The 17441-nt window shown below is 44.3% G+C and overlaps 1 protein-coding gene across 5 annotated transcripts; it reads right to left on the bottom strand.

The window, feature by feature from the left end:
* Window positions 1-5747: 5747 nt before the first annotated feature.
* STPG3 (sperm-tail PG-rich repeat containing 3) lies at window positions 5748-16853 on the bottom strand. 5 transcript variants are annotated; one of them, XM_020981757.2, is made up of 7 exons: window positions 16587-16853; window positions 15959-16155; window positions 15557-15691; window positions 12906-12994; window positions 12446-12557; window positions 12180-12299; window positions 5748-11687 (listed from the first exon to the last, which is right to left on the bottom strand). In XM_020981757.2, the coding sequence occupies exons 1-7, from the start codon at window positions 16697-16699 to the stop codon at window positions 11554-11556; spliced, it is 900 nt and encodes a 299-aa protein (XP_020837416.1). In that variant the 5' UTR covers window positions 16700-16853; the 3' UTR covers window positions 5748-11553. The 5 variants fall into 5 exon arrangements, 3 of the variants coding, with proteins under 3 accessions (XP_020837416.1, XP_020837417.1, XP_020837424.1); XM_020981758.2 differs by having other exon boundaries at window positions 5748-11675; XR_002323544.2 differs by having other exon boundaries at window positions 11586-11675; window positions 12180-12327.
* Window positions 16854-17441: the final 588 nt, after the last annotated feature.

The raw sequence follows: 17441 nt of genomic DNA, 5'->3' as shown, positions 1-17441 counted from the left end.
GGGGGACAGAGTTGAGAGGCGGAAGACCGAGTTTGAGTAAAAGCACATAAAGCAATCTGACTGAAACATCAGGTGCATAACAAGGAATAATAGCAAGGTTCAGTTACTTTGGTAAGGTAGGCTGGAGCCAGTTTGTGAAGGGCTTTAAATGCCAAGCTAAGGGAAATGATACTATATCCTACAGGAAATAGGGAGCCATTGAAGATTTTTTTTTTTTTGCAGTGGGGGTTAAGTGGCTTGCCCAGGGTCACACAGCTAGTGTCAAGTGTTTGTTCTGAGGCCAGATTTGAGCTCAGGTCGTCCTGACTTCAGTAACAGAACTTTTTTTTTTTAATTTGGTTAGGCAATGGGGTTAAGTGACTTGCCCAGGATCACACAGCTAGTAAGTGTCATGTGTCTGAGACCAGATTTAAACTCAGGTCCTCCTGAATCCAGGGCCAGTGCTCTATCCACTGCACCACCTAGCTGCTCTAGCTATTGAAGATTCTTAAGCAGAGGAGTGAATGCATTAGAAAAATATTTTGTCAGCTGTATGGACCCTGAATCAGACATGTAGTCTCTTCAGTCTCAGTCTGTCTCTGACAGAGATATCAAGGAGCAGTTTGGCTACTCTGCATCATGTTGACCTCTAAAATTCAAAGACATACCCCAAACTCCTAATTCCCATTAACACAAGTACTCAGGTTAAAGAAGAAGGGGAAGAAAATTTTGAGAGTTGTGATTGTATTGTCAGATGATCCCTAATGAATGGAGATATCTCTGTGATTCCAGGAGGATCCTGGAGAGAATAGTAGGGGAATGAAGCAAATGAAAAGTGGATTATTTGTATATGACTATAATGTATTTTTAAAAATATGTCTTTTTGTTTATTTCATTTAATATTTCCCAATTACATGTAAACAATTTTTTAACATTCATTTTTTAAAATTTTGAATTCCAAATTCTCTCCCTCCCACCCCCGTCCCTTGAGAAGGTAGGCAATATGATATCAATTACACTTGTGACCTTTTCCCATATTAGCTGTGTTGTAAAAGAAAGCACATGTGCACACAAACAAGAAAAATAAAGTTTAAAAAAATATGTCTCAATCTGCATTCAGAGTTCATCACTTCTCTCTCTGGGGATGGATAGCATTTTTCATCATGAGTCCTTTGGAATTGTCTTGGATCATTATCTTGATCAGAGTAGCTAAGTCTTTCACAACTCATCATCCTTACAATATTGGCGTTACTGTGCACAGTGTTCTGATTCTGCTCACTTCAGTTTGTATTAGTTCATATAAGTCTTCCCAGGATTTTTTTCTAAAACCATCCCTCTCATAATTTCTTGTAGCACAAATAGTATTCCATCACAATCATGTACCACAGCTTCCTCAGCCATTCCCTAACTGATATGCATCCAATCAATTTCCAATTCTTTGCCACGATAAAAAGAGCTGCTATAAATATTTTTGTACATGTGGGTCCTTTTCCCTTGTCTTTGATCTCTTTGGGATACAGACCTAGTAGTGGTATTGCTGAGTCAGAGGGTATGGAGAGTCACTTAACCCCAATTGCCTAAAAACAAAAAAACAAACAAACAAACAAACAAAAGATATGTACAGTTTTATAGCCCTTTGGGCATAATTCTCCAAATTGTTTTCCACAGTGGTTGGAATAGTTATGTGACCATAATATCCAATATATTATGTGACTTTTTACCCCCTACTGTGCACCAATGAGAGAAATGATTATTAAATAACTAATTGTTAATATTGGGGAGACCTCGGATTTTTTTTCCCTTTCTCATTTGGAAATTAGGTCAAAGCTTAGTTCTCTGAAGGGCTGGGTGGATAATGAGTTGTTGTCCTACCCAACTAGAGAACCTTACAAAGAATTTAATCTAAGATGAATTCTGGCCCTTTGTGTTCCACTCAGGAAGGCTAGATTGCTAGGCTGAGGGTAGTCTAGTTTGAGATAGTCTTTCTTTGTCCATCAGTGACATAATCTGTCACATGCCCCAGCTCCTTCTTATAGTATTCATTTTCTCAATACTTGCTAACCAATCAGAATTGATTGTCACCCTCAGGAATACCCACTCTTCCAAGGGCATATAAATGGTGAGTGGGTTCCATGTGGGGTCTTTGGCATTCCAGAGGCTGACTGCTTGTATTAATTATTGCTAGCATGATTAATAAAATGATTAATTACCTAGAAACTATATCTCTTGAACTTTTTGTGCATCACACCAAAAATGTTCAACTAGAGTATAATGGGGAAATTAATTGTTTCTGGGAATAGAGTTTCCCTTCCATTATGAAGTTGGGGTTTTCTTTATAGAAATTACTTTACAGTGTCTGTCCCATAAAGTGAAGAATGCTTGCAATCCCACTTTTCTTTTATAGTATATACGTGGTTCATCAACTTTTAGGGATAATTTTAGAACTAAATCCTCAATCTAAATTGTAGTTTGTTGTTACCTGAGGAAATACTTTGGCAAATCTGGAATATCCTAGACTAGTGAATTTTCCTTAATTATATGGCTCACCTGTTTTTAGTGTTGGACTATAATTTTCAGCCCTCACTTACTGGCAAAGAAGTAGCCTGACTCAACCTCCATCTCTGCACCCCTGGGCATGCCAATAGGAAGCCTAGCTGCCTTTTTCCCAACAATTGTCTCTCCTCCTTTATAGGTCTCCCCCACCTTTCCAGTCAAGACTTGCTCTCAAGCCTAAAATGAAAATTGTCCTAAATCCAAGGCCCTACAACAAAATTATGACTTACCGCATTTCTGACATTATCGTTTTGTTCATGTAGCTTAGGTTACACTGTGCCTTTCCAACTTTAGCTTCCAGTGTTTCCCTATATGAACCTAATTCATTTTTACTTTTGTGCCTCTGCTAATGTTGAATTTGTTCTGGTGTGTTCTCCTTCCTTCCCTATTATCATTTTTTCCCAAGCTTTTAGCTGTGCCCTTAAGGACAGCCCTTGTCAACAACTATGCTGAACTTTGTATATGTGGGGAAATGTGACTTCTGATTGGTGAGAGAATACTGGATCTCAACATGAAAAGATGGTTGGAGAATTTTGAGAGAGGCACTCAAGAAAGGGAAGCTCAGACTTCTTAAAAATTATTTTATTTTATTTTCAGATCCAGACTCTTTCCCTCCCATCTCTTCCCTCACTGAAAAGCAAGAAACACCGTCTTGGGGAGGGTGGTGGGGAGGAAGGGGGAGAAAAATGTTGAACTCAAAAGCAAATGGAAGTGATTGTTGATAAATCAAAATTTCAAAAAATTTCAAAAAATAAAAAAAAACAAAAAAATACCTTGATGGCTAAAAAAAAAAGCAAGAAAAAGAAAACCTCCATTACAAGCATAGTCAAGCAAAATAAATTCCCCCATTAGCCATATTCTCCCATAAAATATGTTTCAGTTTGTACTTTAAGTCCATCACCTCTCTGTTAGGAAGTGGGTAGTATGTTTTACTTTTGAGGCCTCTGGAATCGATCAGAGTTTCTAAGTCTTTCAAAGTTGTTTATATTGCTGTTCTCCTGGTTCTGCTCACTTCACTCTGTAGTAGTCCATACAAGTCTTCCCAGGTTTATCTGAAATCATTCCTTTCATCATTTCTTACAACACAATAATATCCCATCATTTTCTTATACTGTAACTTCAGCAATCCCCCAATTGATGGTCACTCTCCTAATATCCAATTCTTTGTCACTGCAAAAAGAGCTACTATAAATGTTTTTGTATGTATGGGTTTTTTTCCCTCTTGATGTCTTTGGGGCATAAATCTAGTACTGGTATCACTAGGTCAAAGGTTATGCATAGTTTAATAGCTTTTTGGTAAAAGTTTCAGATTGCTTTTCAGAATGGCTGGACCAGCCCCACCAAGAGTATATTAGTGTACCAATATTTCCACAACCCCTCCATTATGTCATTTTCCTTTTTTGTCAGCTTTATCAATATGAAGAGTGTGAAATGGAACCTCAGAGTTGTTTTAATTTGCATTTCTCTAATTGTTAATGATTTAGAGCATTTTTATATGGTTATTGATAGCTTGACTTTGACCATTTATCATTTGAGGAATGGCTTTTATTCTTATAATTTGAATCAGTTCCCTATATATCTTAGAAACAAGATTTTTATCAGATAAACTTGCTGCAAAATTCCCCAACAACATTTACTTGCTTCTTTTCTAATTTTGGTTGCCTGGGTTTTGCTTGTATAAAAACTTTTTAAATTTTATGTAATCAAAATTGCTCATTTTAACTTCTGTGACCTTCTTTATCTCCTTTGTTATCATCTTTGTTTCTCTAATTTGTTTATGATATCACCTTTTATGTCCAAGTTATTCGCCCATGTGGACAAGCTCAGACTTTTGAACGGCAGAAGGGTCTACCTGGAGATGCAGGCACATGAGGAGCAAGTCCTCTATCCCTTGACTTAAGAGCTTCCAATCCCAGAAACTGTTAAGATTGTTTCCCTCCCTACCACCCCAACACATATCCTTAAGGCTCCTGGAGAACCAGGAGAACAATTTATATGATAACAACATTGTAAAGATAAACAACTTTGAAAGACTCTAAGAACTTTGATCAACACAATGACCTACTGTGATTCTAGAGGTCTGAAATATGCTACCCACCTCCTGACAGAAAGGTGATGGATTCAGAGTACAGAATGAGACATTTTTTGGACATGGCCAATATGGAGATTCGCTTTGTTTGACTATGCATATTTGTTATATGAGTTTTCTTTTTCTTGTTCTTTTTTCTACAGTGAGAGGGATGTGAGAGGAAAACATTTTTGTTAATTCCAAGTTATACATACATATATACATAATTTCTGTATATCCAATACTTCCATGTACATAGTGTATAAACCTCATACACCTGCAAAAATACACATGTTCTTTAAGGTTTATTGTGGCTCTAATGGCTGGCCAGGGAGATACGTACATACATACATGTATGTGTGTGTGTGTGTATGTATATACACTTTACGGAGTTAGATACAGAAAGAAACAAGTACCCACCTATGGCCCTTCTCTTGTTCCCCACAAAGGTGAAAATTGTAGTTTCCCTTGGAGACAGGTAGACCTGATCCAGCAGTATACTGGTAAAAGTTTAACAACCAGCTCTCCAGAAAAAAAAAATCCACAAGACACACCTTTAAGTTTAATCTGCATTATTAACATTTCTGTTACATAAGAATAATCAACAAAACAATAAATCAAGCCCTAATTTGTAGCCTTTGCTGACTCTGAAATATAAATGCTCACAATGAAAAGTTAACAATCAGGAGGTGGCTCTAGCACATTCCTGACTAGATTCCGAGATCAGATATCCATGCCACTTTGAGATGAGGCATATATTACATGACCAACCCAATGTGTATATATGTATATATGTATATATGTATATGTATATATGTTACCTATTATATATGCACATATTATCTATAATATATATGTGATTGGCTGTAAGATACACACATCCATATATATAGACACACATATATATATATGGATGTGTGTATCTTATAGCCAATATATATATATAATATGTATGTATTATATATATAATGTATGTGTGTGTGTGTGTATACACACACACAAATACACACATCCATACATATGTATAAATTCTACTCCCTACCTGAATCCTACTCATGCCAGTTTAAGTCCTGCCTTTTCTAGGAAGTATTGCTGGCTACTTCTGTTAATCTGAGTACTGGATTCAAAGGTCTGACAAATAGATTCATTGGTTTATTTGCATAAGCTTTATTGAAAGTTATACAGAGAAGTTAGCAGTCTCTAGACAACTCTAAGCAGGCAGCCAGATGATCTATGTGGCTTCACTGGCCATAAGACCCTTAGGGAAGGAAGAGGGGAGGTGTGTGTGATGGCCAGTGCTGGAAGTTTGTTCCACCTAGATTTGGATCTCTCAAAGAGCTGAGGAAACTTAAAATTTTTCTTTCTTCTTTTTCAATTTATTTCTCTTTCTTTTTTCTTCTTTTTTTTTGTAGGGGGAGGGTGGGGTAGAGAATGGCTAAATAGATAACCTAGACCAAGGTTCATATGCAAAGGGACTTGGGGAGAGCTCAGCCTGATCCAGGTGGTGTTTACTCAGCAGAGTATTTTCTCCACCCTATATTCAAGTACCAGGCATATTCCAAGCTTGGGTGATGCAAGCAGGCCTGGGGAATCTGTAATGGTTCCCATTCTAGACCTACTTCCACAATACCACTCGACCTGCCAAAATCTCACCTCTGAACTCCTATAGATTTATCACCTTATTCACTTGGTATTTAACATAACATAGGATACCTTTGCATTGTAATTAAACTTGATTTTTATATTCTTTTCTCTTCCACTAGACTATAAGCTACCTAAGGGCACAGACATGGCTTGTTCATCTTCATCTCCCCACCACTGGGACCACAAGGCCTTGCCAGTGTTCCCAAGTTAAAATGTCTTGAACCATGAGGGCTGCTAGTATAAGCAAGGTTCTCACATTTCCCAAGGGCCTCACAAATGTCAGTGCAATTTCCCCCCTTGTCCTTGTGCCTCTTGAGGGCTGGGGTGCTCACTTAAAATGGAGGTAATAGCACTTACCTCCCAGGATTGTTGTGAGAATTAAATGCAATAACATAAAGTGCTTACTGTAGTGCCTGGCACATAGTAGAAGCTATGTAAATGTTAGGTGTTATCATATTATTATTATTAGTGTCTTCCACCTGCTGACAGTTCAGGAGGCAACCACAAGCACTGACCTGGCCCCACAAGGCAAATCTGAACTGCCCGAGGTGGGGGAACCTGCAGCCTCGAGGCCATATGTGGCTCTCTAGGTCCTCAAGTGTGGTCCTTTGACTAAATCCAAATTTGAAAGGGCTACACTTGAGGACCTAGAGGGCCACATGTGGCCTTGAGGGTATACAGGTTCTCCACCCCTGGCCCAGACCATGGCTCCCCATAGGAGATGAGTTCCTTCTGCCTCAGGAAGGGAAAGATCCTGGAGAATGAGAGGGAAACTACAGAGATGTCTAACTCCAATCCACCCCCCGGCAGCTTTTCCCAAGTTCTCTCTAAGGAATCTATTATCTCAAGAGACACTAAGGAGACTTTCTCCTTCTCTACCTACATCCAAACTGGCAGGCAATTATCTCCACTAATCTACTGGGACTAGTTACTGGCTCCTTCACTGAGAGGATTCACACAGCTTCCCTTACTGCCCCGTCCTTGATAGTCTCTCTTCTCTCTCCCTTGTTCTCTCTCCCCATCTCTCTCTTCCTCTCTCTCCCCCCTCCCCCATCTTTCTCTTTGTCTCTGTCTCTGTGTCTCTCCTTCTCTTCTATTTATGCTAGAGCTGCAGGGCCAGGCTGGAGGGAGTTCAATATCCTCTTTTTCCACAGACAAGTAAGGAGGGAACTTGTCCTTGGCCAGCCATCGGAGCACCAGCGCACCTTAAATAAAGATGTGTGTTTGTACAGGTGCATGAGGTACACACACTATATAAGCATGTATATGTGGGACATACACACACTGTTTTCCACGTGGCCAGCTCTGGCCAAGGCAGAAGTCATCAAAGGGAGAGCCAGCCCAGATCCGAGGCAGCCAGAGCAATTGGATGTTCAGACCTGGTAGTGGGGAAATTGAGAGGGGGTGGAACATGCCCACTGATGAGGCCTGTACTGAGATCAGATGAGATTATACAGGATTTCTGTCTTGCTTCCTTAAACCTTTTCAAGATTCACCAACCATGCTCCTCCCACCCACCTGCTACCAGAACCCTTCTGTTTCCAGGTACCTGTTCCAGGCATCCCCTCCTCCCCCGAACAGGGGCAGACTGGTTGGAAGTTAGGCTGAAAGGACTGACTGTGGAACAGAATGGGCAGGCACAGGGTGGCATTATCTGCACATCTGTGCTGAGAGATGGGCTCTAAGTGTACTTGTGTACATGGAGTTCTCAACTGCTTAGGTCCAGCCTCTGTCTCTCCTCTACCCACCAGTCCTTTTCCAGCTTCTTCACTTGGGGCCCTTGGATAGGAAGGACAGCCAAGGCAATGCCCCTCCCACTGCCATGCCAGCCACTCCCAAGATGACTTCATTCCTACACTAAGGTATTTATAGCCCAAGGAGAATCAGATAAAAGCACTTCTCCAAGTGGATCACATGGATTCATGCTAAGTTTGAGCTGACCTCAGAACACAAAGGAGGAACAAGGTTGGAACTAGGAAAAGAATGGGAATCTAGCCCTTAAAACTAGGAAAGCCACTGTCCAGGAGGCTTAGGCCTGGAAAGGGGCCCTAGAAGATTTCCTGGGCGCAGATCTGGCCAGGCTCTAGCCAGGCTCCCAGCTTCCAGAGTCGGGAAAGTCCAGAGAGTTCTGTATCCACCTGGGATCTCATCTGGCCCCAACTCATGCTACCCCTCAACTGCTATTGCCCACAAGTGGCTCCGCAGATCTTGGCAAAGGACTCCACATATGAGGACCTGTGTCATACCACAGCCTACAGTTAGTCTGGGAGCACAGCCCTGCAAGATACCCAATCTAGGAACCACACACTGCCTCCGGAGGACTCACTTTCTGCCAGTTGGCCCAGCCATACCAAAGAGCTGTGGAAATCGAGGCTACTTCTGAGTCAAGCTAGGTTGTTGGTCCCTTAAAGGATTAGAGTTACCCTTGGGACCTCAGGACCCATCTTGAGGCCCTGGGAGAGTTGAAATAGGACAGTAGAGCTATGACATCTGGAAACAGTTAAGCATCTCAGGCTGAGGTAAGGCATAGGGTATTCTGGCTTGGCCTTGGAGAAGAAGGTTTTGGTGAACTCCTCAAAGATGCCCTGGAATGATGCCTTAAGGCAGCCCTCTGAGAGAAATAAGGGCAGACACAGAGCCTGGACATGGAGCGATGGAATCCAGAATCTGCCCAGGCCAAAAGGAAAGTCACAAACTAGGTAAATCCAGAGGAAGGGAACCCTAATGGGAGGAAACCTGAAGCCATAAAGACTGGGGATAGTTAGGGAGTTCATGCATTCAAGTCTCTGAAAGATTGTCATGTAGAATTGGGATTCACTTGGATCTGCTTAGTCTTCAGAGGGCAGAACTTAAACGAGAAAATCAAAGCAGATTTCAGCTCAATACGAAGAAAAACAACTTAGTTGGCAAAAGTGGAATGGACTACTTCCAGATTTCCCATTACTAAAGGTCTTCAGGGAAACGTTGGATGACCACTCATTTGGGATACTGTAGAGGGGAGTCCTACTTCATGCATGGGGATTTAACTAGGTGACCTTTGATGGACTAGATGACCTTTCCCACAGTAAGATTGGATGATCTTAAAAGAGCTCCTCTTAAAACAGTGTTGTAGGGAGATGGGACCACTCTTTTATAATAACTCTAGGAGGACCCCTTGAGCCCCAGGCATATGCCTGATGGAAAGAATATTGGATTTAGAGTCTGATGACCTGAGTTCAAATCCCAATTCTTTCACTTTTATGTAACTGAAATCACAACCTCTCTGAGCTTCAGCTTCCTCTTTGGTAAAATGATTGGACTACATGGTCTCTCTGTGGTTCCTTCCAGCTCAAAATCTATGATGCAACTGTCACTATGATTGCCACTGATATAACAGGGGATGCACATTACCCCAAATCCAGAACTTAGAACCCCTGACAGGTTCCTTGTCTTTTCTATGGATGATGCAACTGGTTCCCATTCACCCTTTCAGCTAATACGTATAGAATGAATACATTGTCACAATTTCACTGAGGATGACTTGTTCAAAACAAAATGGAAAAGATTATTTTATGTTTAAAGTTTATCAGCTTCCTCCATAAACTTTCATTTGATGTAATTTCTTCCAAAGATTTCCACTTTGACTTTTTTTTCCTTGGAACACGAAGGTGATGGTCACAGTCCCTGCGGGCACCATGCAGGGAATCAAAGTGGTTCCAGAGCATATTCCTTATTATCCTGGGAATTGAGAAGGGGCTGATGCAGCCCACTCTGGGATGGAACATATCCATAGATGAGGCAAGCTGTCACAGGACTGCTGTCTGGTTCTCCTGAACCTTTTCATAACTGGCCAACTATGCTTCTCTCACTTACCCAACATGAGCAGAAGTCAGAGCACTCCTGCTCCCCAGCACACAGAAGCACACCCAGCCAAGGGCAGGCAGGGTCAGACAGGATGCCAGGGACAAGGGAACCCAACAAGACAGCAGAACCAGGATTTGTAGGGACTATGGATCCCCTTGGACACACAGAACAAGCCCCTAAAGAGCCCTATGGGCTCGGACCAACCCCAACAAGTCCCTATAAGAAATCTGGACTGTATTGGCAAAGAGCAAAGCCCTGGCGCTGTCCTATGCCAGGCAGGCCTGCTGCCTTTTGGGTCTATTTCAGAGCCTTTCTGGGCTAGGCCAGTGTTAAATGGGACTATAGATAGAGCAGGATCTCATAATTCCTGAGGGGGAGTTTGGGAGTGATGGGTGTGTGCTTTACTCAGTGCCAAACACAAACAGTATGCCAACAATTTATACACATTAACTTTACACATGCATATACACACAGTTCAGAACTTCTACCAACAAACTTCCTCATCCTGAGGCCCCCCCTTACTTTGAGCAAACCCAAGCCCCAGTCATCCACCCCAGCATCCCCACGGATTTTGAGATTACTCTAAGCCAATCCAACCCAAATGCAATACCCAAGGATGCCCAGAAGCAGGGACCAAACTGACTGACCTCCCCCCTGACACCTGTCTCTGGAACTGGAAGGGCCTTCTATCACATGAGGGGGGAGAAGGAATGGTTTCTTAAGGACACATGATCTAGTATCTCCAACTGGGGAATGTGCAGGCCTTAGCCTCGGGCTACATTGAGCTCACATGAAGAAAGCAGCTTCCAGTGCGGAGCGTGACTGCCAGCTTCAGCTGCAGCCTGCCTACTCCCCTTTCATGTCATCTCCCCTTGGCTCGAAGGAGGATGTCTTGGGGCAGCTTTGCCCCAAGCTTGCCCAGCTTTGCTTTTCAGTGAGGGTCTGGTGCCCTGAAAGCCTGCTGACCTCAACTTTAGAAACAGATCATGGCTAGAGTAAGACAGACAGAGAAACAGACACAGAATGATAATAGCAAGAGAGCAAAAAGAGAGAGGAAGAGCGAGAAGGCCAAAGCAGCACTCAGTACTTTGTGCTGTCGTGTGTTATCCTGCATTTGTAAATGTGTGGGTCTTGCTCATAATACTCAGTGTGTTATTGTGTACTCTTTCCTTATTCTGAATATTATGTGTCAGTCTGTGTGTGGAGTGGGAGCCATGAATGGAATAGAGAGAGTCTAGGAAAAAACAAACTATAACTATATAACAAGAGAGGCAAGAAAAACTGGGGCTTGGAGACAGAGGCCTCTGGTGCCAGAGGACAGGAAGGAACCCAGGGGAGATTTGTGACCTCTGGGTTCCATCAAGTGGCCCAGGGCCTTGGGAGTCCCAGGTTCTAATGTATATAGCACAGGCCACTGGGGGATCCAGGTTCAAAAGAGTGACTTGACTGCCCTAGGGTTCCAGGCTCTAGAGGGTGCAGAAGGGCCCGGTCTCATGCCGCTTAGGCCTGCGCTCGCCCTGGATGAGGACTCCGGGGGCTGACAGGAATCGGGAGTTGTAGGAATCTTCGACATAATATGCAGCTGGCCCTGGGGTATGAGCTATATATAAGGTGGAGGAGAGATGATGCCAGAATCCCAACTTCCCAACTGGAATCTGGCCACCCTCTGATTAGTCCTGGAGACCTTCCTTCCACATTCTCAGGTCCCAGAGATCTCCATTCCTCTCCTTTGGTCTCCAGAAATCCTAATTCTTTCCAAGTCTCCATCTTCCTTGTGAGTCTCAGAGACTCTTTTCTTGGCTCAGAGACCCCAGTCTTCCCACTAGAACCCTAAAGTCCCATTCCCAATCTCCTGTTTCTGCCCCAGAAACCCTCTTCCATTTGGTCTTCAGAGATCTTCCCATCCCTCTCCATTGGCCCCCAGAGATTCCAATTCTCAGTTTCTTTTCTTAGCTTCTAAAGCTCTCCTCCCCTTCTCATTCCCAAATACTTCATCACTCACTTGACCCTTAAGACCCTCCCCAGACCACTGGTTCCTTGAAGACCCGCCTTCTCACCCTGGGGACTATATATTACATGCCCTTCTCCTTACCAGGACTGATCCAACTGTTGAGAGTCTGGGCCCGGCTAATCGAGAAGGCAGGAGATCGAGGTCCCTTAAGCTGAAAGCCTGGGATAACATTGTAGGTGTTTGGGCTGGGCCCAGGCTCCCCTGCGGTATTGGAAGTCTAATGAGTGGCCTGGAGGCAACAGCATTAAGTTACATGTAGATCCCATTTCCCCATACCACCACCACCCCAGACCAAAATGACTATGGGTATTGTATGGGGCCCAGGGACAGCATGAGGCTACACTTACTGGTCTTGTTAACCACCCTCCTATGGCCGAAGGTGAATGCAGGAAAGCTGGGCCGACAGGGCTGCTGGGGTCCCAGATTGCAGGGCTGTGTGTAGTGGAATGGAGATGGCCACTGCAGGGGTGATCAGACAGCATACAAAGGGTCAGCAGAATGGGTGCTGGTGCTGGAGCTGTGCACATACAAGTCTGAGCCCCTGCACTGCCACTCTTCCGTCTACTTGCCTTATACCTGCTCAAGGGAACCCTGAGGCCCCAGGGAACATCCTACACTGTTGGGCCCACACATACTGCCAAGAATCCCTCTAGTCTCCTGTTTGAGAACTAGGCCAAGACCTGGGGGAGTAAGTCCAATCTTAGTACAGAGCCATGGGACAAAGCAAAGGTCTGGAGACAGGGTCAGAGTAGGTACAGCCAGGGGTCTTGGGGGCCAGGCGTGAGGAGGCAAAAAAGCAATGTGTACCTGCTTCTCCCTGAGGAAATCTGCCTTCTGTGTGAAAGGGCTTTCACTCTGGAACCAGGTGGTTTGCCATGCCCTGTGACCATCACCATCTGCAGGGCATGTTGGGAGTCAAGAAGATCTCAATGAAGGAAAAGAGGATGAGAGTGTGGGCAGAAGAGCTGGGGGGGGTGCAGGGAGGAGGCTGGTAACCAGTGTGGGGGGGCAAGCCTGAATTTAGAGTGTACCAAATGGAGGCCCTCTGAGGGCTGGAAAGTTGTGAAAGGTAAAAGCTGGAGGGCCTAGGGTAAGACTTCCAACATTCCTGGCTCCTCTGGCAGATGTGAATGCTGGTCCTGTAGTATTTGAGATTTATCTCCCTTTCTCTTAGGGCTACTACCCTGGGTGCTCAACCAAGCTGAGACCAGGAAAGGTCACAGGGGCAGGAAAAGGGACAATCTAAACCTCTGAAAAGGGAAAGATATGGATACCTGTGAACAGATAGGGATGGGAGAGGGTGTGGGGAGTTGCCCCCACCAAGCTGAGGACTCCATGGGACCTTAACTGTGGGGCCTTGGCCCAGTTGGCCCATGACCTCCTCAAGGGAGGTCCAACTCAGGGGAGAAGCCAGGACTGGAGACCTTTGAGAGGGGGAGGAGGTGAGGTGGCATCCTATTGGTATTAGTGGGTGATCACCATAATCTCCTACCCAGTAGGTTTCCCCAAAGAGCAAGAGGGGAGGGCTGTACCTATAGGTTGGGAGAGGGAGAGAACCACAAATGGGCTAGAACAATGCTTTTCTATCACCACCCCCCTCACATTTCCCTTCATACACACACACAAATACACACATACATACATATAACATGGGTTTGAAGGGAAACATATGTAAGTGTGGGGATTGGCACGACTCCCCCTCACATCTCCTTGGTCTGAGTTGTGTTGGGGTAAGTTCCTGCTTCTTCCCACTCCCACTTCCCACCAACTTTCACATCTCAGAAGATTCTGTTCTTTTACCACCTTCCTGCACAGGGCTAGAGACCTCACTCACCATCAGGATGTGCCCAGGATTCTGTCATGGGCAGAGATGGTGGTGATGGAGGGGATAAGAACACCTCCTCTTCCTACTCCCACTGTTCTGGGGCCCTTGGATAGAGCAAATATTAGCTAGTATCTAGTTCAAGCAAAATTGGTTGAAATGGGAAATTTCTGTAGTTTCTTTCCTGGAGTTCACAGTCAAATATCTAAAAAAAGTTATCTCCCCTTGTTGCTTCCATCTTTTTTCCTCCTACTCACTCCTTGCAATCTGGTCTCCAACCTCACCCACCACTCCAAATGAAACTATTCTTTCCAAGGCTACCAATGAACAAGAGTTAGCATTTTTCTCAGTCCTCATCCTTCTTGACGTCTCTGCAATTTTTGATGGTGTTGACCACCATTCTCACTCCAACTCACCTCCAGATGTTCCCCACTGCTCTTTCCTGCTTCTCCTCTAACCTAGCTGACCACTCTTTCACAGTCTCATCTACTTCCTAAGCATGGATATAAGCCCAAGGTTCTGCCCTTCTCCTTACGTATCTGCTCCCGTAGTTCAATTATCAATCTTTGCAGATTATTCTCAGATGAATATATTTGATCCTAATCTCTCTCCTGAGCTATTCTAGTCCCATAATTCCACAGTGTTCCATAGGTGTAACAAATTCCACGTATTCAAAAGTAGAACTTAGCATCTACCACTTGAACCTACTCCTCCATACAAGTTAAGCATACCATGCTTCTGGTTACCTACTTTCATAACCTTGGTGCCATCTTCCTTCTATTCCTCAATCTCTTTCACATTACCAATCCAATCAGTTGCCAAGTCCTGTTGATTCTACATTGGTAACATCCCCTGAATCATTCCCCTTGTCTCTGCTCCCATGGTCACTAGACTAGTGTAGGTTCTCATCCACTCTTCTTTGGATTGTAGCAGTTTCTTCATTGAACTCCTGGCTTCTAGTCTTTCCCCTCTCCTACCGGCTGCCAAATAACCTTCCCGAAGCACCCATCTTGCTGTGTCATTCTACAGCTGAACAACCAACCTTCGGTGGTTCCAATAGGAGCCTCTAAAATACAAACTCATTACGAGTTTGTCATTTTAAAGCCCTTCACACAATGTGGCTCCAGCTTATTTTGCTAAGTTTATTGCATGTTATAATCTCACTGTCCCAGCCATACCGCACTGCCTCCTCTATGTGGTTTCCATCTCCCACCTCTGGGCCCATGCCCAGGTTATTCCCTGGGCCTGGGATGCAGTTGCTTCTCACCACCTCTTCTAAGGACCCCTCGCTGCCTTAGAGGCTCACTTATGTATCACCCTATGGCACACCTTTCTTGAGGTCAGGGACTTGTTCATTTTATCTTTACAGTGGCCCGTAAAGCGCCCTTGTACAAACAGGAACTCAAGAGCTACTTATTGGGTTGGATTGGAAGTTACCAGATGTGCACAGGGGATGAGTTCCTTTCCTCCTCCTATACCCACTGTCACTTGTCTACCCTACTCTTCTCCAACTGAAGGCACAGCTTCTTTGCCTCTTTCCTACAGGTGTAAAAGGTTCAGGGGTGAGAGCAAATCTTGAGATGGGTGAATTGCTCAGGACAATGTTCTCTGGGAATGGGTGAGGGGGGCGCCGTACCCCGAGTGGGTGTCTTGCAGCTAATGCTGTAGTGGGGATGTGGTGAAGACTCCCGGATGCTCACATCAGGTGCAGGGTACTGGGTCGGCCCTGGAATATCCATGTCTATCAGGATCGGGGGTCGTCTTTCTAAACCTAGGCACAGGAGATGGAACGGAGTTTCTCAGGAGCACTTCCCCACTCTCCTTCCAATATGTGGCGGGTACATGTGTGTAGAGTGTGTGTGTATGTGCATATGTGTGTGTGTTTGTATTTTTCTCCTTGTGGTTACCTTCCTCCCAATTTCACTTCTGAGTTAATGGATGGACTGTTTAGAATAGACACCCTAGGCCTCCTAAATGGTCAGAATTGAACTAGTTTCAGACCTGGAGGTAGGGCTACCATTCATTCCTCCTATCTCACCTCCATTCCACATGGCTCTGGATGTACTGAATTCTTTTATATTCTTGACCCGGAAAAGTTGTGGTTCCTGCATCAGGTTGGTTCCCCCCAGAGGGAGTTTTTGAAGATCCTGGGGTGCTGAATGCTTCATAGATTCCCACCTTTCTATAGATTGGGGGTGCATGGGTAGGACTGGAGAGTTCCCAGATAACTTCTTCCTGTCCAAGGGACAGAATAGATAACGCACAGCACAGAACTTCAATATCCATAACTATGCCAATCTCTTTCCTTCTGAGTCGCAGTCCCCTAGCCCACCCCTCACCTGGGGACCATCACTCCTGACCCTATTCCACCCTTAACCATACATCCCTTGAAATGGCCTATAAATGTACAGTATTAATATTAATCCTATCTTTACCTCTATCCTCTTTCCAACTCCAACCATATTTTATTCTAGTTTCTATACTCCATTGTCCCTTATTTCATCCCCATTTCCCCCCATCCTCATCTGAATCCCATATAATCCCCCAATTTTATTTCCATCACATTTCTTTTCTTAAACCACTTTTTCTCAATCCCCCTTTGGTCGTTGATTCCTCACCCCCTTCCTAATGGCCCTCAGTCTTCTCCCAAATCTGGGGCCAATTACCGGCTGCTGGGAGGTGCTGGCTGCCTTGTCTGTATGCCACCATGGGTCCAGTGTTGGCCTCCATTCATATAAAAATTTGCCAAAAATTTCACAGCCTTCTGGTCAAAATTCATCTTTTTCCAATCTAAATGTTTTGTCCTCTGTGTTGGCTAGTCTAGATTTTCCCCAGGCCAGACATCATGGTCACGTCACAAGGACTCTCCTCTTGTTACCATGGTGAAGAAGGGGGGAAGGGTGTTCTCCTGGTTCTAGAAAGAATGAGATGGAGAGGAAGGTTGATATTCAGGGACTTGGGTTTGGATATGGGGACAGAGCTGAACAATCCAAATCACAACCTAGCCTTCTCACTAAGGTTTTTCCAACTCGGTAGTACAATACTTCATAGGATCCCAAAACTGCCCAAAGGGCTATGGCCTACTTCCTGGGCTCACGATCCTATGGATGGGGGTGAAGAAGGTCCTTATAATGAGTTCTCACCTCTTCCTGGTGCCAGTATTCTTCATCAATTTTTTTTCTCTCCTTTTATGTTTCTTCCTTGCTCATTCACTTCCCTTTTTCTGCAACCCTGGATTCCTAACTCCCCAAACTCCGTGGCTCACAGTAGAAATTCCAGGTCAGGAGAGGCAGCTAGGTGGCACAGTGGATAGAGCACTGGCCCTGGATTCAGGAGGACCTGAGTTCAAATCTGACCTTAGACACATAACACTTACTAGCTGTGTGACCCTGGGCAAGTCACTTAACCCCATTGCCTAACCAAAAAAAAAAAAATTCTAGGTCAGGGTCAACACCCTCTCTCTCTCTAGAGTAATGTGTGTCCAAGAAGGTCCCTGGAAGACTTGAGGACTCAGTAGACTA

This window comes from Phascolarctos cinereus, unplaced genomic scaffold, assembly GCF_003287225.1.
Source record: "Phascolarctos cinereus isolate Bilbo 61053 unplaced genomic scaffold, phaCin_HiC Scaffold_2;HRSCAF=192, whole genome shotgun sequence".
Lineage (NCBI taxonomy): Eukaryota > Metazoa > Chordata > Mammalia > Diprotodontia > Phascolarctidae > Phascolarctos > Phascolarctos cinereus.
Note: the sequence above shows the minus strand (reverse complement) of the source record. Positions and strands in the feature narration are given on the sequence as shown.